This window comes from Protobothrops mucrosquamatus, unplaced genomic scaffold, assembly GCF_001527695.2.
Source record: "Protobothrops mucrosquamatus isolate PMUCROS unplaced genomic scaffold, P.Mucros_1.0 scaffold673, whole genome shotgun sequence".
Classification (NCBI taxonomy): domain Eukaryota; kingdom Metazoa; phylum Chordata; class Lepidosauria; order Squamata; family Viperidae; genus Protobothrops; species Protobothrops mucrosquamatus.
In genome coordinates this window covers 167,905-191,686 of record NW_015386961.1, presented here as the reverse complement: position 1 = coordinate 191,686, position 23,782 = coordinate 167,905, and the positions used below count along the sequence as shown (strand labels likewise).

At 38.8% G+C, this 23,782-nt stretch overlaps 1 protein-coding gene across 1 annotated transcript in view; it reads right to left on the bottom strand.

Moving 5' to 3' along the window:
• The window catches only part of NCOA7 (nuclear receptor coactivator 7), a 60,091-nt gene extending 44,646 nt beyond the window's left edge, over positions 1-15,445 (bottom strand). The window contains exons 1-2 of the mRNA XM_029284514.1: positions 15,336-15,445; positions 954-1,081 (exon numbers count right to left, since the gene is read on the bottom strand). Of these exons, the coding sequence (XP_029140347.1) occupies positions 954-1,003 (50 nt within the window). The 5' untranslated portion in view covers positions 1,004-1,081; positions 15,336-15,445. The remainder of the gene's footprint in view (positions 1-953; positions 1,082-15,335) is intronic.
• Between the last annotated feature and the right edge of the window lie 8,337 nt (positions 15,446-23,782).

The window sequence follows — 23,782 nt, the reverse complement described above, 5'->3', positions numbered from 1 at the left end:
AATAATAATAATAATAATAATAATAATAATAATAATAATAATAATAATAATAATAAGAAGGGAGTTTCCTTAACTCTATGGCAATTTATTCTACAACATGGCCACTGACAACAGAGAATGGACCACAGTTGTCAGAGCTATCTGTGAAGGATATTCTTCAATCAATACCATTTTGCCATTAATCATATTTAAAACATAAATGTATTTTAATATGCCAAAATACTGAATGTCATTTTTTGGCATTACTGGAGAAAAGAGTAACATTGAAATTCATTGTTCATGAATTACAAAAGTTGGTTGAAAACAATTAAAATTCTAGCAGTCATATTTCTTCCAAATTGAATTTTGGAAATTTGGGTAAACACCAAATAAGTGTTTATGGGCACACAGCAGCATAGTCCTAAGCTTATTTAACCAAAACACAATAATAAGCATGCTGACAGATTTAATAAAATATTTTCCCACTGATATGAATAATAGAGGTTTTTCTTAGCTAATGCCTATCTCTAGTGAAGCATATTAATATTCTAAATCTTGTGAAAAATTATCCATGGAGTTATTTTAGTTTATGAATGTTTTCTATGGATAATAATGACAGCAGTTGTAAGAATGTAGGGTTTGAGTTAATTCTAAAATAGAATTTATAGGATTAGAACATTTGACTTCAAGCTTGACCACTTCTGTTTATAAAACAGATGTAAATCATGTTAAGCGCTGATAAAGGCTTTTGGAACTAAACAATAATTTGCTTTGTGTGTTGCCCAATTTTTAAAAAAATGTACAGATGACCTGTACTTTGCATTACAGCAATAACATACCCTCTTACCTGAGAATATACTTCAATAGACCTAATGGAATTTACTTCAGATAAGTAATAGAATAGACTATGAATGAGTTTTGAATCCATCACACTGCTAGTAAAATAAAATAAATTTGGATCATTATATCCTTACCGGGCAAAGTAGCTTTGCTTTCGTTCTTTTTTTTCTTCCTTGATCTCCATAGCAACCAGTAAAAAAGTACAAGGCAAAGGGGCAAAGGGCTTCCAGTTAGCACCTCATCTCCAGGCAGAGTCCTTGCACTAAGGGAGGGGAAAAAACAAGTCCATAAATTAATCTGTTGGCAACATCTGATTTATTTGCAAAGTTACAGCTCACAATCTCACAGCAAGTACATTTTAACCTGGGAAAGCCAGTTTCATGTCAAAGAGTTTATTGTACCTAAAATAAAAAAAAAGAAAAAAGTGGAAGAAAAACAACTTCCAGGTCTCCGTTCATTGTATGGAAAAAAAAATGTTCTAGCTCAGTTCCTTCTAAGCCCAAGAGATATATGGGAGCTTCTTTTATGAAGGCATCTATGAAATCTGCTATCAAATTAATGAAAGGCTTATGAATTAAAGGGATTTTACAAGGGATTCATTCAGAGTTCCTCAGCAATTACGTGAATACACAGCATGATTATTCTTGAAGCTTATTTATCTTTACAATTTATTAGGTACTCTACAGCTAATAGTTCTCAGGAACACGTTGGAGTTTAATTTATAAAATTCATATAGTATTATCCGTCTGCCTGATGACTTGCATAAGAAATCTGAAAAGAACAAAGTGTTGTGGGTATTTTGATGTTTCTATTGTCTATTGTATTTTGACAGTTGTCTCTTCCCGCCCACGCAAAAGTGAACAGTTATAATGGAAAAGGTCTGCTCTTCCAGATGGACCCTTTGTGTTTCCAATCATTAGCACATTAACCTAAAAAGAAAAACACAAAACAAAACCAGGATATAACCAAGAATGGCAATATCAACTTTAGCCTCTCTCATTCTGAAAAAGCAAAAATGGTTAGATAACCTGGAAAGAAAGCAATGGGTACACAGAAGGGTCCAAAATTTATTTTAAGGCAGATCTTCGGTAGACCATTAGAGTATTTTACAAAACAGCAAAGTGTTTTAAGTGCGCTTAACCACCTTGACTGAAGGAGAAATCTTAGAAAGATTTTCTTTTCCATTTTCAGGGAGCTCTGAATACTGTAAAACTCCCACACTGGAATTGGAGTCAAAAGGTACATTTGGAAGCATGTTGGTGTAATACATGTATATATATTCAGACTTTTTAAAAAATAAATAAATAAATAAAAAGCAAAATTTATTTTCATGGCTACCACCAGAGCAGATACCTGATAGTCCCCCCCCCAAAAAAAACCCGATTTGGAGGTTTGACATCTGGAAACTGCAGGATTGGCAAAAAAAAATAAATAGAAACAACTAAAATCGAAGACTAATGTCTGATTATTATTTCCAAAACTGGAATACAAAAAATCCTTTTTTTTTTCAAATAAAACTTCAGCTTCTGAAAATTGTGGTACAGGTGGTTATTCTCCCAAATCCCACATATGTAGCATATATGTAGCTGAAGAACAAGCAGTAACCTCCCAAGGAAGACATTTAAGCACTGGCATGTCCATGATTTATGGTTGCAATATATTTTCATTTGCCACCAAAAGGTAAGATAAGATAACCTTTACTGTCATTTTTTTTACACATCAAAAAGAAGGCCACCTGAAGAGACTAGAAGCATTTGAAATGTGGATTTTTTTTGAAATGTGGATTTACAGGCGGCTGTTACGTATAAGCTGGGTTGACAAGATCAGAAATGAGGAGGTGATAAGCCGCCTGGGAAAGCCAAGGGAAATCATCAAAACAATTAAAAAACAAAAATTAGAATATTTCGGACATGTGATGCGACACCCAGAAAAATACGGCATACTCCATTTAATCCTCTAGGGAAAGATTGAAGGCAAATGAGGTCCAGGCAGAAGAAGAACATCATGGCTTCAAAATCTAAGGGACTGGTTTGGACAAAACTCAGCAGCACTTTTTTGTGTGGCTGCTGATAAAAACAGGGTCGCCAACATGATCACCAACGTCCGATAACGAATATGGCACAAGAAGAAGAAGAAGATCAAAAATGAAATTTAGTTGCCTGCTCTCAAAATGAAACACATACATGACACACACCTAAACATACTATGTACAACATATGTATAGACCCACACCCCTACATATACATAGCAAATAAATATTAAATACTGTCCATCTTGAATATATAACGGAAGGAAGAAGCTTGAGAGTTCACAAGGTTAATGCTGTATGGAATGAGCCGGTGTCTGAATGTCCTTCCTTGTGAGGTTAACTGCTTGTTTTTCAGTTACATATGTCAGATTTGAGGATTCTGCAAATTCAGTAATTGGCTGTATGAACTGCCTAACTTCTTATGGCCCCTTGTGATTCATCCAATCAGCAAAGGCATGACATCAGTTTCAAGTGAACAAATCTGTTATTATTAGCCTGCAGTTTAAGAAAAATACAGTAGTTGTCTCAAATGAAGGAAGCAGACAATTACTCTGTGACCAGCAACAATCAGAGTATGCCACAACTGAACGATTTCTTTCTGCAGGAAGAACAGCCACCTAAATAAAACTGGATGCTCCTGAAAAACTGCTAGGCTAATGAGAAGTCAAGGAATAAGTGTAGCCTGGACACCTTGTGGAGAGCTAGTTAGAAAACTACTTTGAGAAAAGACAAGAATGCTGTTATTTCTCAATGCTTCAATTTAAGTAATTTGTCTTGACGGTAAGAAAAACTCAAGGAGACAAACAGCTTCAATAGACAGACAAAGCCCTGGGGGGGGGGGAACTACTGGACTAACCCAACTGAGCATATTTTCTTGCTAATTTTTTTTTGCAGGACCTTTTGATGGGTAAATCCTAATTCAATAAACTGTGCACAATTCATATGTGAACATAAATCAATTTTATGCTCTAGGTTTTATGTTCTACACCGATGATTCTACACTCAGGATTCTGCATTGATGATGTTGCATAGTTTGGTAATGAAATGTATGCAAGAAAAAAAATCAAGGTCAGAGAGCACCAAGGATCCCAGAGTTTTATGTTCTTTTGTTTCTTCTTCTTCTTCATTTTTAATTTTAAAAACTAACGTATTGCCTTTTTCTCACCAACATGAACTCATATTGACATGACTACGGAAAATAGCAGTCTAAATCAACTGTAAAGGGAATATACTGCAACAACATTTTTTTTAGTTTTGTTACAACTAATCAAGAAGGCATAATCCATAGTACAGTTTGCTTCTTTTTAACAGGAAAGGTATTTTCACATTTAAAAATATATCTGAGGGATCCTTGGTGCTCTCCGAGCTTGCACTAGAAGTACGTTCAGCACTGATGATTCTGCAATAATGATGTTATCAACTTTGGCTAATTGCATTGTACTCGTGTCAGAAGCACCAAGACTCTTCTGCATTGAAAGGATTAACCAGTGACATCACCTTTGCCTAGAGGATGCCCAATTGGGGCAGGGGTAGGCAACCTTGGCTTTTATGACTCGTGGACTTCAACTCCCAAAATTCCTGAGCCAGCATGAAGTCCACGAGTCATAAAAGAGCCAAGGTTGCCTACCTCTGAATTGGAGGCTCCTTCATGTCCCCAGCAGGAGCTGGAGCGAAGGACTGGAGCTTGCTCCACCCCATGGCAGCACTTGGGTCTCGAACGCAAGCTTGCTAACCTCCAAACCAGTGTCCTAACCAGGGCTTTTTTTCAGCCGGAACGCGGCGGAACCGCGTTCCGGCACCTTTTTCCGGGCCGGCCGCACCGGAAATAGCCCCTCCCACATTTTACTTGCATTCCTGTTCTCTAAAGGGGCGGTCCTAGGGTTTGATGAGGGCGTGGCCACGTTTGAGTTCCACCACCTTTTCTCTGAGAAAAAAAGCCCTGGTCCTAACCATGTGAGCCACCCTGCTCCATAGTTTGGATAATGAAACATCTTCAAGAAAACAACCATGCTCAAAGAACACAAAGAACCCCTCATTTCAACCTTGAGCTACAAATATTCTTCTTTAAAAATATATCTTCTGAGAGGAAATATGCAGTTGCTTTTACCCTTTCATGATGTCAGGCCACTGGAAACAAGAACTATCTTCACTTTTCTCAGGAAAGATAGGGTAGTACAGAGAGCAATACACCAAGGTGGGGGGGGAAGCTGGCTATATAAATCAGACAGGCAGGAAGGAAGGAACGAAGGAAGGAACGAAGGAAGAAAGGAAAGGAAAGGAAAGGAAAGGAAAGGAAAGGAAAGGAAAGGAAAGGAAAGGAAAGGAAAGGAAAGGAAAGGAAAGGAAGATAGTGAATAGGTAAGTAGGTATGCACCATAAGGTTTTAGAATAATCAAGGAAGTATCTGTTTTTAGGCCAAAAGATAACTAACTCATTGCCATACTGTTTTTAATTTCTCAATGGGTGGGTGTGTACATGTATGTGTAATATGCATGTTTGAGTATATGTAAGAGAGATATCGCTTATCATAATCAAATAGAGATTCTGCTGCCAAATGGGGCTCTGTGCTGGCTAGGGAGTTTTAGTCCATTGTACCAAGAAGTGGTCAAATTATGGCAAGTTGTCTTACTCTTTTCATTCCTTTTTTTCTTCCAATACTGTCATTGGCATAACAGCACATCTCATTCTTTCCTGCGTCCAGAGGAATTAGATATAATTTGGTATTTCACAATTGGGACCAGAATCTCCACTGCTAAGCAAGGCAGTTGATGAGTGAGTCTTGCCACAAAAGGGGATCACATGACCCCAGGACATTTCATCTGTCATAAATATGAATCAGTTGCCAAGTGTCTGAATTTTGATCATGTGACCATGGGGATGCTGCAATGGTCATAAGTGTGAAAAACGGTCATAAGTCACTTTTTTCAGTGCCGCTGTAACTTTGATTGGTCACTAAATGAACTGTTGTAAGTCAAAGACTAGCTATATATTCAGTGCCATTGTAACTTCAAACAGTTGCTAACAAATGTTGTAAGTCAAGGATTATCTGCACAGATCTAAAGCTGAGATCAGTGACTTCACCCAAGGTAAATAGCAAACACACAAGTTAAACAATTACAGATTTCAAGAACGTGACACTTATTTAAAATGTCATATTGTTAAGCAATCCCTATTTCCTTGACCACTGAAATACCCCAAGGCTATAATTTCTGTATTCTTTAAACACTCAGACATTGCAATTATCTGTCATAACGAAATTTCTTCTTCTGAAATTAAAACATTCAAATTTCATGGAATACATTACTTTTACATTACAAAATCTCTATCTCGAGAGCAGCTGCCAAGTTAACAGCTTTTATTTAGTTCTCTTGGAATGGACATAAGAAATCTAAGCAAAAGTATTTATTTTGAATGCTTAAAACTTTCCAGAAACAACCACTTGTAGTTAGTAGGCAGAACATGGTATGAAAAGCAAGCATCCATGTTGTTGGTTAAATGGTCATGGTTCAATAATAAATGTATTGAAATTGCAACAACACCATTTCACAATTTATGATCATTATGTCTTAGGTAAGTTTAGATGGAACTGTTGTCCAATAACATGTAGAACTACGGTTTAGATCAAGGATTTTCAAACTTCACTCAAACTCAACCAAGTTTTTATTATTAGAGCTTTGCCTCTTGAGTAGATATCCAGGATTTTTTTTTTAACTAACAGATTCTGCAACCTGAAAAAGTTTGAAAACTCCTGGTTTAGATCACTGTCTAGCTAGATCACTATTTATCCTTTTTCAAGCCTTCCTGCTTAGGAGATAGACAACTATCTAGTTCTATGAGGATCTCCAATTTAGGCACCACAGTACCAATAAAAACCTCCTCTGGTGCCCCACAGGCTCCTTACCCCATTGGATATTTTGCTTTTCTGATTCTTTTAGGTGTCCGTGTGTGTGTGTGTGTGTGTGTGTGTGTGTGTGTGGGTTTTTTTTGTAAGAAAAAAGGTGCCGGAACTCATATCTTGTTAATCTTTTATTAATATATATATATATATTCAGTTCTTAACATAAATTTAATTTATTGTATTTAAGGCAAATGTTCATAATAAATTTTACACTAAAAATTAAAAAAAAGATTTTCAATTCACCAACGATTTTTTAAAATAAAAGAAATTATTTACCTTTCATACAGTCAATCACTGTATATACACCCACACATGTCACTTGTGTAACGAAACATAACGTTCGCCGCCCACAGTAAGCACTCAGCGTGCGACCACACGACCAATCACAAGCTGAGCAGTGCCACAAGCCGAGCAGCGCCATCACAACCAGCACGGAAGAAGTACGCATGCATCGGACTCGACACACAAGCAGCCTGCATGCACCATTTTAATGATTTTGGACCAAACATCAATTTTTCAAAAGTTACTTTTAAAACTTGGAAAATCCGTCAAAAAAAGGTGCCGGAATATATATATATAATGATACAAAGCCAAGCATTAGCTTCAAGCCTAATGTACATTACCAATAATACCACTTCATCCCAGGTACACCAAGAAGCACTTTTAGAAAACAAGATCATTGGCTGGTTGATTGCAAGTCATCACTTTGTTTGGAAATATGACTATCAACATAGAAAAAAAATAAAGGTTAAAAAAAACATCCTGGGAAATTAAAATGGTGAGTACCCTGGGTGATCAAAATGCTCCAATTATGAAAACCAATGATCTGTTTCTTCTGATGCAGTAAATAATAGATTGCTCAACTATCCATTGTTGAATAAACCACAATTTGCTATGTTTATATACAATGCCAAAATATACACTATGATTTACAAACTATACAAGCTGAGTTCATATCACATTCTTAAGTCATAACAAAACAACTCTAAAAAGGCCATTTAATAAGCACATTGAGGCATTTTATCGCGAATCATATACAGCAGTGTTTCTCAACCTTGGCAACTTTAAGATAGGGGGACTTCAATTCCCAGAATACTCCACCCAGCATCGCTGGCTAGGGAATTTTGGGAGTTGAAATCCCCCCATCTTAAAGTTGCCAAGATAGACAAACACTGATATACTGTTTTTCTACCTTAATATTCAGGCAAGTTTTTTTATATTCATTAAGCAGGAGGCTTTTTTGGCCTTCCATCTCATACAAACCAACTTTTGGTTTACTGTGACATACAAATTCAGACATACTTGAATTTATGGCTTAGCATAATGTTTTAACTCGATCACTGTGGCTTGTTTAACAAATCAGTATTATGTGGTTCGTAACCTATTTGGTTTGAGAGAGAAGAACAAAGTCTACAGCAACTTAAAATTGAATTTTAATAACTTTCTAACAACCAGAAAGCTCAAAGCATGTGCACTTCTGAAATAAACATGCAAGATGAGTAGCAGAACAGTACTCAGACCAGCATTTTAATAGCACTCTAGATACACTGGCATTCAACCCTGATTTGCTTTAAAGAAAATACATTAAAAACTGCCTGTAATCAAAAAGCATCAAGCATCAGTTGCCAATATTCAGTTTGAATTGCAGGAATTTAATCCCACTGGTTCTAATCAAAAACTAGTTGACAACAAAGCCTAATGCATGACTAATAATGTTGAACTTTAACCATTTATCCTGGGACTATATGACATCAGGAACTTTGCCAATGATGGCCACATGTGGTTTTCAGTCAAATTTCATAAGATCTCTGCAAATGATTGATTTAGTCATCTGGTAAAAACAATGGTTTACTTCCCAGAAAGCCTGCTGGATGAAGAAGAGAGGGAGGAAATAGAGAAGGGGTAGTATAAGGAGGGAATAAGAGAGTGCCATATGCAGTGATCAGTTGATCCTCCTCTCTTCTGGTTCAATGGGTTTCATTTATTCACCATTGGTATGCTATACCCATCACCAGAGGAAGATGGTTCCATGTTGATCTATTGACTGTGAAATAACATCATTATCATCACTGCCAGCAGTGTGCTGCAGCTGCCAAAAAAGCCAACACAGTGCTGGGCTGCATTAACAGAGGGATAGAGTCAAGATCACGCAAAGTATTAATACCACTCTACAATGCCTTGGTAAGGCCACACTTGGAATACTGCATCCAGTTTTGGTCACCACGATGTAAAAAAGATGTTGAGACTCTAGAAAGAGTACAGAGAACAGCAACAAAGATGATTAGGGGACTGGAGGCTAAAACATATGAGGAACGGTTGCTGGAATTGGGTGTGTCTAGTTTAATGAAGAGAAGAACGAGGGGGGACATGATAGCAGTGTTCAAATATCTCAGGGGCTGCCACAAAGAAGAGGGAGTCAAGCTATTTTCCAAAGCACCTGAAGGCAAGACAAGAATCAACGGATGGAAACTAATCAAGGAGAGAAGCAACTTAGAACTGAGGAGAAACTTCCTGACAGTGAGAACAATTAACCAGTGGAACAACCTGCCTCCAGAAGCGGTGAATGCTCCAACACTGGAAGTTTTTAAGAAGAAACTGGACAGCCATTTGTCCGAAATGGTATAGAGTTACTTGCCTGAGCAGGGGGTTGGACTTGATGACCTCCAATATTATTATTATGGATCATCACACAGTCAGCCAGATGTTCAGACTGGATTTGGCATTTTGTCTACCTATCGAGTCCTTACCCAGGACCTGGGATAGGCAGATGTGGATGTTTGATGGTATTACAGATATCGTCGCAGGATGGAAGCAGTTATTTTTTATTATTATTATTAATACTAATTATTATTATTAATTATTATTATTATTATTAATAATAATAATAATAATAATAATAATAATAATAATTATTATTATTATTATTATTATTATTATTATTATTATTAATAATAATAATTATTATTATTATTTTTTTATTATTATTGTTGTTGTTGTTGTTGTATTATTATTATTATTATTATTATTATTATTATTATTATTATTATTATTATTATTATTATTATTATTATTATTATTATTATTATAGATAACCATAGGTGGTCAAATCATCTTTGTTCTACTGAATCCCAACCAGAAATCACCCTGCTGCAGGTCACTGAGACCACCTATACTTTTGACAATATCCTTTGCAAGCCACCAGCTTCTGCAGTGGAAATCAAACATATCACCCAGACTTTGAAACTGAACAAGGTACCTATGGAAGGTACAAAGTACCAAGAGAACTCTTTAGAGACTTGGTGGGAGCCTCTGCTGGCAGAACTTGCTCTCCCATATCTTATTCCAGCAAGATAGAAAGTCTTCATCATAGTGCAAATATATATAAAAAGGCAACCAGGAGGACCCCCAAAACTACAGGCCCGTAAGCTGCATGATGTATACCAAACATCTCCTAACAAGATAAAGTACTGGTTCATATAGAAAAAAGCTATTAGAAGAACAAACTGGATCAGACCTGACTGTTTACTACAGGGAATTTTTTCACATCATATTATTAAGTATGAATCTGAAGGCAAACAACTCTTTGTATCCTTCATTGATTTCCGTGTAGCATTTGATTCAATAGATGATTCTTTGAAAGACACTGGCTAGGTTAAACATAAAGTCTAGACCAGCGGTTCTCAATCTATGGGTCGCGACCCCATTTGGGGTCGATTGACCATTTCACGGGGGTCGCCAAGCAAGGCTGTCCGCCATTTTTTTCCCCTTTTCCGGCAGGTGCCTTACCTCCCTTGAGCTGGGCCAGCTGGTGGTCGGCCTGCTCCGTCTCTGCCACTTGCCAGCTACGCCTCGGGCGGCGCAGGGGGCGGAACCACGCAAGCGTGGCGCTCCCGGGCAGGGAAAGTCCTCGACTTACGACCGGTTGGGTAGTCCTCGACTTACGACCGGTTTAGTCCTCGACTTACGACCGGTTTAGTCCTCGACTTACGACCGGTTGGGGTCGCGGCATTAAAAAGGTTGAGAACCACTGGTCTAGACAGCTATATCTGATTAAGGCCTTTTATACAAACACCTACCTAAAAGTCTGTACAGGAACTAAAGGTGCCCTAACACAGAACATCCCCACCTACCAAACCATAAGACAAGACTATATCTTGGCACCAATGCTCTTCAATTTCTATGCCAATGACATGCCAAGACTTCTTTTTTCCCTTAAGTATACATGACCAACATTTCTCATAAACCTACTGTTTTTCATAGTCTGATGACATTGTTTTCATGATATATTCTCAAATTGGCCTGAGAAGTATTCTCTGAAAACTATCTACCTATTACAGGGGTAGACAACCTTTTATGACTCGTGGACTTCAACTCCCAGAATTCCTGAGCTAGCCATGCTGGCTCAGGAATTCTGGGAGTTGAAGTCCACAAATCATAAAAGAGCCAAGGTTGCCTACCCCTGACCTATTGTTTTCAATATGTTGAAAATTAATTAGGCCAAAGTGGTAGCATTTGGCCATTAGCATTTGGACCTGAATATATAGAACAAGTTAAAGCCTTTTCATTTCAAGGTGTGATCTTTACCAACACAGTATCGTGAATAGATCGCTTCAAACAATATGCAGCCAGGGCTAAAGTAAGCCCTAATATGCTATTAAAAATGCTCAGTTATAAACACCCTGGCATTCTGACTACTGTGCTAAAGGTATGTAAGACCAAAAACAACCTATACTAAACTATGGGGCAGAATTGTTGGGCCTACTAAAACCCTTCCTACTCATAAAGAGTGTCCTTGACTTATAACCATTCAGTGAAGGTACAGTGGCACTGCAAACGTTGACTTATGACTGTTTTTCATACTTACAACTTTGCAGCATCCCCATGGTCACCTGTTCAAAATTAGGAACCTAGGCATTTATTTATGACAGTTGCAGTATCATAAATGCATGTTGATCAAGGTGATCATGTGATGACCCTTTGCAGCCTTCTGACAAGCAAAATCAGCAAAGAAGCCAGATTCACTTAACAACCATGTTACTAACTTAAGAACTGCAGTGATTCACTTAACACCTGTGGTGAAAATGGTCATAAAATGAGGCAAAACTCACATAACAACTGTGTTGCTTAGCAATGGAGATTTTGGGCTCAATTGTGGTTGTAAGTCAAGGACTACCTGTACATTGTCAGAGCTATTTTTTAAGACCTGTCTTGGGAACTGCCATGACACTTCAGCCTCTGTGATCAGAAATGAATTCAAAGCCTTTAATTATTGGTGGAAGACCCTACAAATGGATCCTTGTAAGTTACTCCAACTCTGTTAGTCGTGTTTCTGGCTTCCACTTGAGTAAATGAGTTTTTTTTTTTAAACTATGGTGCTTCATGGTCTATCACATTCTTACATATTTTCCGTTGGACAAGTCAAGCGAATCTGGATGTCAATGCTCAAAAGAGTTGTTTATAAGCGCTAAATCTCTAAAATGGTTGGCCAAGAACAAAAAGGGCATTCAAAGCAGAAAAATACTTGATTATTATCCTGACACAGGGACAAGAATAGTCTTTTCCAGGACACGATTCAAACTGCTGGATTCCATGGTAAAATACAGGGAATTCTAGCAAATACCATGTTGGGAAAGGAAGTGTGCAGTGATGCACCAACTATAAAAGAGATTACATACATATATTTGTATGTCTCAGCAACAGCCTGGCATCTATATCCATTACAATTTAAAACGGTTCACTGGGATCCTAACATTAGATTGTCTTGCTTCATTCAAGGGTAAATGTAGTTAGCAGCACTCCCAAATTTATTATTAAGGCTGCTCAAATGAGAAATAATATTTTAGACCAATTTGGGTTGCCTGCAGAGGTGAGGACCCTTTTAAAATATATTTTGATATGCAAAGTAATTGAATGTGTTTTATTCTTTTGATATGACAGTACGTTTCGAGTCTGACATTCTTCTGCTTAATGCAGACATGTCAAACACAAGGCCCGGGGGCCAGATGCGGCCCGCGAAGTGGTTTCATGTGGCCCGTGAAGCCATCCTGGAAACAGTGAGGGAACAGCCCCCGCTGCCTTGGCCCTTGCCCCGGGGGACCAATTTTGTGGTGGCCATCTTGGCACTTGCCCCGGGGGACCATGCCTTGGCACTTGCCCCGGTCCCAGAGACCCTCAGATCTGTTCCCACTCCTGCCCAGGCCCCCATAGGCACCCTTGACGCGAATGATGTAGAACTGGCCACACCCACCCAGTAGGCTACACCCACTCCATCCACGCCCACCCAGTAGGCTGCACCCACTCTGGCCATGCCCCCCCATGCCCCCAGGGCAACCGCAATGCTGATGCGGCCCTCAGTGAAATTGAATCTGACACCCCTGGCCTAATGAATAAAAATAACCTTATTCCTCTTCTTTCCACTGGGCTGCCAACCTATGTACTGTATCTTGGGAGAGGGTTCTTAATGCTTTTACTCTGATATATGTATGAAAGGCAACAGAATCTCTAAAACATAAATAAATCCACCAGAAGGTTTTCTTTCCATTCAGTTGTTGCACCTGTACTTTCCTTGGATAAAACAGATCCAGCCACTAATACACATACTCATATCTGAGTACTGTAATACTGGACACTGCTTTTGAAAAGAGTAAAAAAAAACAACAACCCAGAGGCGGTGCAAAATATAGGCCATGTTGATCTCATTATTCCAGTTTGTTCAAACTGCACTTTTTCTAGTTTAGTGCGCTGCTGCCTAAGAAACTTTTCAATTGTGCACGACCCTTCAACACCATTCAGGACAAATAAAGATAACAGAATGCAAGATTCAACAGCAAGCTGTCTGTTTTGTTGAAACTCAATTTTAGAAATTCCTTCCTAGGAACATTTAACAGATTATATCTCTAAACGTTAGACATGCTTTTCAGAATGTTTTTTCTTACTTCAACAAGCTTTTGGCTTGCTTCTCCTAGCTACTTTAATGTTTTGTCTTTTTTCTTTTCATACTGCTCATTATATTGGAGATTATTGTATTGTTAATTTAGAGCCAGAAAACAGCTAATGAATATTTTTATAAATAAAAAGTTATCTTTGTCAGCTTATCTGCACCCAGCTATCCACTGATAAGCCCATTAAATAGAAAACAGAACGTAATCTATTTCTCAAAACATTTTGCTTAACAGCATTTGCAAATGGCATTGTTTCCACTCATCCAATCTCTCCAAAAAATCTTGAAATCAGCTGTGTGATTGTTTTTACTCTTGTTGACTTGAGAAGACAATCAGTGCTCCTTACAGCCGACTAGCAGAAATATAAAAACCACTAGTCCAACTTCTTAAGCTACAGCACCTTCAGGAGTAATACAAATCTCCTTGTTCCACTCTTTACAGAAAAGGTAAAAAATAGACCATAACCCATTTTCTGGATATGCCATGTGCTTTTATCAGGCTATTTTTAAAAATAAATCTGAACAGTTGGAATTGAAGGAAAGCTGCCCAGGCTGTCAAGACTTGAATCTGGCTGTGTACAAATTTCCAATAAAAGCTGTAATGATGGCATGTCACCACAATTTTGTGAACAGGTGCTCAACCCATGATTGCAGGATGCAGGGTAGGTCCTGTGTGAGCCTGTCTGTGGAAGGGGGAAATAATGGCTCACTTAACCCCCACCCCTCGAGGTTGGTCAGTGAAATGAGACAAAAGTACAGTAAGCTACAGGCTGTTTATGCAAACAGAGAAGATCAAGCTTCTTAGTTCTGCTTTGATTTTTAGTTGGCATGTGAAATTGACTTGATGGATTAAGATCAGTTTTTTCTAAAAGGAGTGCCTGTGAAATCTACTACAGAAAGCAGGACACTGAATAAGAGCAAGAATACCCACACTTCACGGACGTTTTCAATGTGAGCTGCACTGCAGCTGAGTCCAAAGTGGATTGGCTAAACAGTACAGGGGAGACCCCATTGGATGAGCACAACTGTGTCGACGCCACATCACTGCAAAATCCATGTAACGTTATCATGTCCCAATATAAACCTCTTATAAGTGTAGGTTGAATACAAATACATTGGGGGACATGGAAATACATAGGGGGCCTATGTATCCTGCCAAGAAAGAATGGGAATATATATATATATATATTTAAAGTCAATCAGATAAAAATAAAGCACTCTGGGATGTAAGGTAAAAGGCTTTTTTTTATTAATTGCTGAGCTTTCGTTAACAACCTGTTAACATCATCAGAGCAAAGGGCTAAATGAGAAGGGGGGGGAGTAAGCGCATAAATTTACATAACAGTTCTATAACGGTTTTAGTGAGGCATGTGCACATAATAAAAAAAAGCCTTTTACCTTACATCCCAGAGTGCTTTATTTTTATCTGATTGACTTTAAATGTCCATACCTGGGATTCCAATATTCAAAATTATCAAAGACAGACAGACAGACAGACAGACAGACAGACAGACAGACAGACAGACAGACAGACAGACAGACATACATATGTGGCCTTTTTTTTAGTTCTAACTTTGTCCCAAGAGAAAAGGCAATGTTTTATTCAGCTCGTTCAGTTTATAAAGGCAATAACTGTAAAGAATACTCACAACTGTTCCTTGTACTACACACTGCTGTTGCAATGCATCTTTGTTTGGTACAACTCTCAGCTTGGCATCAGGGAATGCTAGAAAAAAGAATTAAGGACAAGCCAAATATGATCACTAGCACTACACAATCAATCTGCACAACTATGATCTTCCCTCAAGAATACTTCCATGTGATAGTAGCAATCTACCTGACACTTACAAACCTGCGTTACAAATTGAAAATAGATCTTGTCTAGTAGGACTGAAGCATTAGTCTAGCATAATATGAAGTCAACTATTATTGGTTTAACCATGATATAAGCCACAACTAACTTTATCAGCATATGTTAAGGTATCATTTACAAATCATAACCTCGGTTTACCCATTAAGTTAAGCAAACTGAATTATGGCTTTGCAATAGATGTGAACCCAGCTTTGTGAAGACTTCTCCTTATGTACATCAATTGTGGAACTGGGAACAGGCATGCAAGTCAAACTTCACGTAGACAGGTGAGTTCCCAATTCCTTTCCACGTGCCAGTAGATTCACATAAGTTAATAAGTGAACTGTCCTTTGCAAGCACGGCGAACGGAGCCATATGACATTCTAAATCAAAAAAGATCATATTTTGTTAATGTGTTTTGAAAACATTGCTTTTTTTCTTTCATCTGAAGTTAAAGTACCAATACAAGCAAGTTCTTTTCTCCCAGATCCTTTTCACTAAGAAATTACTATTTCTCAAAAAAAAAACCACTTATTACTAAAAAAAACCCCACATAAACTCTAAGATAAATATATAACATATATGAAAGATACATGATAGAATTAAAATGGTAATTATAAATTAAAAGCTGTTTGATGAATCATGACTGAACAAAAGAGGAATGCGTGGATGAGTCTGAAACTATCTGGTTTTGTTCTTACAGTACTAAAAAAAAATACAGCTGTGCCCTTACATAATATAGTTATAAAATGAGAGTCATCAATTTCATTTTTCCCGCCCTAAGTCTTTCAGATGGACTGCAGCTACAAATCTCAGAATTTCCAGATCCATCTGGACTATTAAAATTATGACAACAGAACGGCTAAACTATTAACTTAAACAGGCCAGTTTCTTCCTTTTCTCTTCAGTGCCTTCCCACTATCCTATTACTAGTTATCTTGTCTTGAACTGCCCAAAACACATTCCTTAAATGATCAAGACCCAAAACTGAATCCTGAGTTGTCACAAGGAGGTGCCTATCAAAATTAATAGTATTGGACTAGATCAGTAGCATTGAACTGTGTTGTTCCAATTACAGTTCCTAATTTTTTGACCACTGACTTTGCTGGCTGAACCTGACAGGACCACAATATATCTGCAGCTCTAGGATGAACCTAATAACCCAAATATAAAGCAATTTCATATCAAGCTACTAATGAATACACCAATGTCTTCTTTTGTGATTATGGGCTTTACTGATTTATTTTATCAAAATTCTTATATAATAAGTGTTCATTAGTACTCATGAATCATCTGTGTTCAACAATAACTCTGACAGCAATTGCTCAAATATAGCTCTCTTTTTTCCCTTCATGCTGATTTAATATTCTTGAAACTGTAGTCCAACAGATCTGGAGGCCATCATGGTTAAAGAAACAAAATAAGGCTGTGGTTTGTTTTGAATTCAGTTTGGGAAAGATTTTTGGGATATGCAAGGAGTACCAACACAGCACTTATCTTTGACTCATTAAAGAAGCCATATCAGTTTTCCTGACAGCATGGCTGCAGTCTGAGTGTTCTGAAAAAGTTCTTCCAAGATGAATCTGAAGCACTGCACGGCCTTATAAATACAACCTATTTCATGACAATCTTTGCATGTATAGATTAGCCACAATTCTACTTCAACCCATTCCAAAATGTTAGTGACCAACATGCAGTATTTTTTCTACTACCAGAACAGGAAATAGTTGTTCTGTCCCAGCCTATGAGAGTCCTTGTTATGCTCACAAGGAAAAACCCCTCTTCCAACAACCAGACAGAAACCACAAGAAAAAACCAACCCCTTTTCTCACAGACCTGAGTCAATGTCAAGGCAAACAAACACAGTTCACAGAAACTTGATCCTTAACACAAACAGTTGCCTTTGGCAACCAGCCCCTCCCACACCTTCCCTTTTATAATTCAGCCAAGGCGTGGCTTCCTAATGCCTTTTCCTTTGCCTTTGGAGCCGCCCCACTGCATTCCTCTGTTCTACTCGCTTCTCTTGCCTGCACCTTCGTGCATCCTGGATTTTTCCCAGCTGTTCTTCATCACTGTCCAACTCAGGCTCCCAGCACAGCTGTGTCTCAGCCTGAGCCCAAGTAGAAGGCCCAGGCTCCTCGTCCGACTGTAAGTCTTGGAGCTCCTCAGAGCCTTCCTCCAGGCACTCCAGGCCCCTCCTCCTCATTTGATTCCTCAGACTCAGCTGCCGGATCCACAGGCTGGCGAGGAATCACAATAGTTCAATTGGGCTCCATGTCACTAGCCCTAAGTAATATAAAGCTATAATATATATACATGCCTTTCAGTAAATGAAGATTGAAATATGGCCTAACAACATCACCTTCAAAGTATAAAACCAGTGTCTCAGCACTTCAGCATTTTGACTAAGAGCATTTTTCAGGAAATGAGGTCAATTTCCTTATGACAGCCTAATTGCTTTCTGGCTCAAGATCGAGGCAACTTGATTAATGTAGCACTTGCTGGAGAAGCACAGGCCATCATATTTTAGAAATGACAAAGCAAAATACCAGGATGATACTGATTTGTGGCACACTGATTTCTTTGACGTATCCTCCTTTCTTTTCTGTAAGCTCTGAAAATCTATTGCATTAGTACTCTCATCCAAAAAAACCCATGTCAATCTATTACTTCTTTCCTCCACTGCAGGCTCAGCCACCCCAAAAATACTGCCCATATCGATCCTACAAATCAGCTTTGCTTCCTGTCCTCACAAATCTTTAATACAGAAGTTATCATCCATACAAGTAGCCTTTGGCTTATGTCTACAATTGGCCACTAAGTGATGCAGTCATTACATGAGTCATCACATGACCCAGCCCTTATTTTCCTCTCATTGTTTACTGCAGTGGTTTAGTGAATCATAGTGTTATTAATGAATCTGACTTCCCCCATTGATTTTGCTTGTTGGAAGCCAGCTGGGAAGGTTGCAAATCACAATCATGTGACTGAAGGATCCTGCAGCCGATATAAATGCAGTTTATGAAAAAAAGAAAAGAAGTATATAAAGAAGTGACTTGCACCATAAGTATAAACAAAGGTTACAAACAAATATATCTTCCTCTCATATCCCATCCCTTATTTATAATCCATAAAATATCAACTTTAGTGGAGCTCCACATCCTGACTCATTCTTTTTGCAAAAGAACTATTGTTCCTTCTTGGGTTCCTATCAATCTACTGTATCTATCTATCTTTCTGTCTGTCTGTCTGTCTGTCTGTCTGTCTGTCTGTCTATCAAATGTATATCACATGCACATTTCTATTGTTTCAAAAGCCAGCTGTTTGGATTACAAAGTTGCTGAGGAAGGTTTCAGGGAGGGAATATTAATTTTGTTCTCTTATTCCACCATCCTGAGTCACCCTTGCTGTGTGTTACAATGCTAAAAGCCCAGTGCTGCTGTTGGCTATTTGCCCAGAAACTAAGTGCAGTGTTGTTTTGTGGCAGAACAGAAAGGAGAAGTTCTTTTTTTATTATCATTCTCTCAAACAATAAATCTTAAAGAGGGCAGGTTCTTTATTACCCCCTCTAATCCTAATTTTCTCCCATTCCAAGATGCTGTTTTTTCAATATGGTATTCTTCTGCTGTACTGCATATAATGAGTGGTACCATTATATATTGTTCCCCTTCCAGTATTGTGGGTGTATCTGAGCCAAAGTAACAATTTTGTGGGATTTCCATGTGTGCCCAGTACTATTTTCCTATTGATTTCTGATATCCTTTCCTTTCTTATCCTATCCTATCTTATAACCTTATGTCAGTCTATTAAGAATTAAGGCAATAAATGTTGGGTCAGAACTAACTTCAGGTATTGCTCATCTCACCAAGTCAACATGGTTATACCATGTAATTCTTTGCAATATTTTTATAGTCTTTCACATTTAAAACTTACACGAGTATACTTTGAAACCCTAGAAAAACTTTACCTTGATTTAGACCTCACCTCTGTGTGTTTCCTTAAACACACCCTGAGTTTCATTTTATACAGAGTTGTCTTTTTGCACATGCTGATTTTAAAGTATGTGAAATAATTATTCTTGCTTTATAATCAAAGGATCCACCTCAAAATGCCTTTACTTATTCTCTGACTGACTCTATAAATGCAATCACTTAAAGCAAATAAAAAGCAATTAATTGGCAAATATGTGCTATTTAATATTATTAGATATAAACAAATCACTACAATTGCTGGATATACCACCACTGTACACTCCAGAAAGCTAGTTGCTCAAATAGAAAATAGAATAGAAAATAAAAAGTGAAAAAATAAACCACAATCAAATCTATATCAAATTCTATATTCGTAGCAGAATGTTGCAGAAAAAAATTAAAAACATGAAATTGATCTCTGTATGAACATATTTTTGTTCTATGATTATTTATAAACATATATCATAAACAATGTCAGTCAGTTTTCCAATGTAAATTATCAGCATTATACTAGCTTATCCAAAATATTCTAATAAATATGTTAGTTTCTTAAGGGTTACATCTTATACAAACTGGCTTTCAGGTAAACCCAAATATATACAGTATGCATCAAATCAAAGTAAAAAGGATTAAAAGCTTTAAAAATCACTGGAATACAGAAAGAGTATCAGAGAGTTACACCCCTAATACTTATAATCCACTGTGTCCCTTATTATTATCCATCTCTGGTTTTTTTACTTTGAAAAAATGTGAACCAAAAATAAAAATAAAATATAATAGGAAAAATTAGGATAACCTAATCATACCATAACCTGATTTAACTCTATAGGAGAAATTAAATCAATTAGAAGAAAAATAAAAGAGCTGAATAATATCTGTGGACTCAAATAATGTTGTAATCAACATTGTTGTGAAAGGAACAGATGCAATGCTGAACTTTAGTTCTCATTATCTCTATACTAAAACTCTGTTTGTAAGCTACAATTGGGCAAACCCGTACATCATGGAGTAACAATTTTTGAATCGATGTACCTCAAATGGGCTGTCTTAAAAAATATACCCAAAATCCCATAGAGCCCATAACTCCTGTGGGATTGAAATTTGGCAAAGGTGTGGGTTGCTCTAGTGTTGCCACACTGTTGCACCAGTCATGGTCACATGATCATCATTTCCAACGCTCCCTGTCAATTTCCCACAAGGAAACTCAATGCGGAAGCTGGCAGGAAGTTGGAAGTTGCTCCCACTCCCACTGTTTTTTTGCCCACCTGGGATCATTCTGTTTCTGTTTAAGTAAGGAAATATCTCTGAAACAGTGACCCAATGGGTTGTCTAGTTTCAGTTAGTCTTCAATATATTCATGAACAATAAAACCCTCATCACTGGCCATGCTGGCTAAATCAAGTGGGAATTTAGTTCAGCAACATCTGGAGTTATATCATTATCCCATTGTTTTGGAACTACGTGCATTAAGTCCAATATGTCCAACACCTTTGGGACCTAGGAGTAGATAACTATTCCCAAACTGAAAGGATTGTAGAATATTATTCAGGCAGAAGAGAGTAATGTTTTTTAAATTTGCACATTTAGCTCAAGATGGACAATATTGCTACGTTGTTGTTGTTGTTTTTTAAATTGTCATACTGATTAAAGGTATATTTCATTCAAATCCTTGAAAATATGTCTACTAAAGCTCCAAAGATGGAGATTATATCAGCAAACCTAAAACTGGAAATAGAAAAATCCACCATAATGCAAATACTTTATATTTATATATGTAAGACAGTGTATGTCATCAATGGTGCATTTTAATACGCATGATAAACAGAGATAGGCACAGCACAAATCCTAATGAAAAAGTCCAAAAATTATCCATTTGTCCCTTAAGACCTAAAAACCCTACGCACTGGGGGGGGGGGGAGGGAAGGGGGGGGGAGAGAGAGAGAGACAGAATTTGCTAGATATGGCAATAACAAGTCTCCCCTTTTAAAATTTTAAATGACCTGAGTTCTGGTGAACACAGTTGTAAACAAACCCTGAAAAGGGAGGAGTGACAGTTCAAACTGCACATTATCATGGGTGGATCTTTTCCTCCAATAAATGCAATCCACAGGCAGTTCCATTTTCCTCTTTTAGCTAGACCCTTTCATAATAAAAAAAGGAATGTGACCTCTTGAAACGCCTACTTGCAGGTATGATTTTCTAGTTAAGTACAGTACTAGCGAGTCAGCATATTACGCGGGGAAGTGAACTAAGCGGCCCCGATAAGGAACGGGCAGTGGCCACACCCACACCCTGAATCAGCACCCTTAATGCCTGCTTGAACTCTGGCTTCTTCGTCGCCTCGGATCGCCAGGCTGGAAAAAAAAAAAGGAGCTTGCTGAAGCCAGCTAAACAAATGCGCTTGCTCCTCAAGCGCTCTGCCTGCCTCCGCCGACGTACTACGGAGTAGGCGCCCATTCCTCCCATGCTAATCGGAGGAGGGGGGGGGGAAGGAAGGAGTAGGAATGGATGCAGCATTTCTATGAGCCGAGAGGCTGCTTCGTTCTTTTTCTCCCCCGCCCCTTAGGGCTTCATGCACCCAGGCTGGAAAACAAGCGCGCGGCTTGCCTGGCCCGGGCTCATCAGTAGCAAATACCCACCGCTAGAAGAGTAGGAGGGTGGATCTGGGTCTCCTCAAGCCAGGATCGGACCTTCCCGGCCGCCGCTGCTGCTGCCGCTTGGCAGATTCTCCGCAAGGATGCCAGACCGAGATTCCTCCATGATCCCCAGGAAGAGGCGGAGAAGCGAAAAGCAGCTACAGCATCCGCGGGCGGAGAGAAGAAAGGAAGCTGCGCCGAAGGAGGAACCGCTCGCTACGGTCCCCGGCTAGAAGACGCCAAGGGCTGCGTCCGCCGCTCGTGGCTTTCCAGGCGCCGTTTGGCAACAAGAAGCCAGCCACCACCGCAGCAGCAGCATATTCCCTCGGCAAAGGCAGACGCAACTCCCCGGCGGCTGCTCTGCGCGCGCGCGCGCACTCAGCCCCGCACACTCCCTTCCGCGGCTGGTTCCACCGAGAAATCCCTAAAGGCTCCACTTCGCGGGAGGCAGCGCTGCCCGCCCGCCGGCCCGCTTTCCTCCCTCTCCGCCGCACTCCAGCTCCGCCTCCCGCACACCCGTGTGACCTTTTCTCTAACAGAAATGTAAATTTTTAGGGAAGGAAGCGTGGAGTCGTTGCTTCACACGCAGGAATGCGCTCGCCAACTTTCCTTTCTTTGTCGCCGCGCCGATTCGTTCCCTTCATCTGAGGACCGTCAGCGAGAATATTGTCTGGATGATTAATTGCAACGGCTTAGTAGCTTATCAACAGGTTTTAGCCAAAACGGCGGCCTTGTTTCTTGCTGGTTTTAAAAGATGCTCTTTAGCCTCAGCTGTGCTTTCAGCTGTGCTTTTCGGTGCGGGTTTAACCCAATAAATACGGAGTGATGCTGTTTCTAATCTAGACTATTCGCTTTCAAAAAGCGCTGATCCCAACACGTTCACAATTAAGATGATTGCTCCTGTCACATAGTCACCTGTGTTATCCTCAGTTTTGTGGATACTGCACCATCATCGCTAAATCGAAATATTGGCTTGTTTATATTTAACCCTGCCACATGACTTAACCGCAGTAATTGTAGCAGTGAGTGATTTTTTCCCCCCTTGAGTAGCAAAGGCTTTATTTCTTTCAATCGTCTTCCTAGCATTATCCCTTGATATGGCAGGGGTCCGCTTGCTTTATTTCATTTGATAGCTTTATAAATTGTTCCCAGGAAATATACATCTCTATCATTATAGTGCAAGGATGATTTTCATTTTTATTCATATGATAAACTTAAATCCAGATTTTCTGATGTACAGTAATCTCAATTTGAACACTGAAGGTGTTTACCGAGGTGGCTGGAGTCCCAGATAAGGAGCATGGGGGTCCCTGAGGGGAGAGGCCTGGGAAGACTCAGTGAGGTTGTGGGTGAAGGCAGAAAGGATAGAGGAAGCAAGATTAGTGCAGGAAGAACAGTGGAATTATGGGATCAACATGTGATCTTCCCTACTGGCTTCCCCATTGATTTTGCTTAAGGAAAGCTGACAGGGAAAGTTGCAAATGGTGATCAAAAGCTGGTGGGGAAGGTGCTGCAATTGTAGGCGCAAGCTGGTTGACAAGTGCCCAAATTGTGATCACATAGCTATGAAGATGATGTGAAGGCCAGAGCTTCATGGACTGGTTTTAAGTAACACTTATTCAGCACCATCACAACTT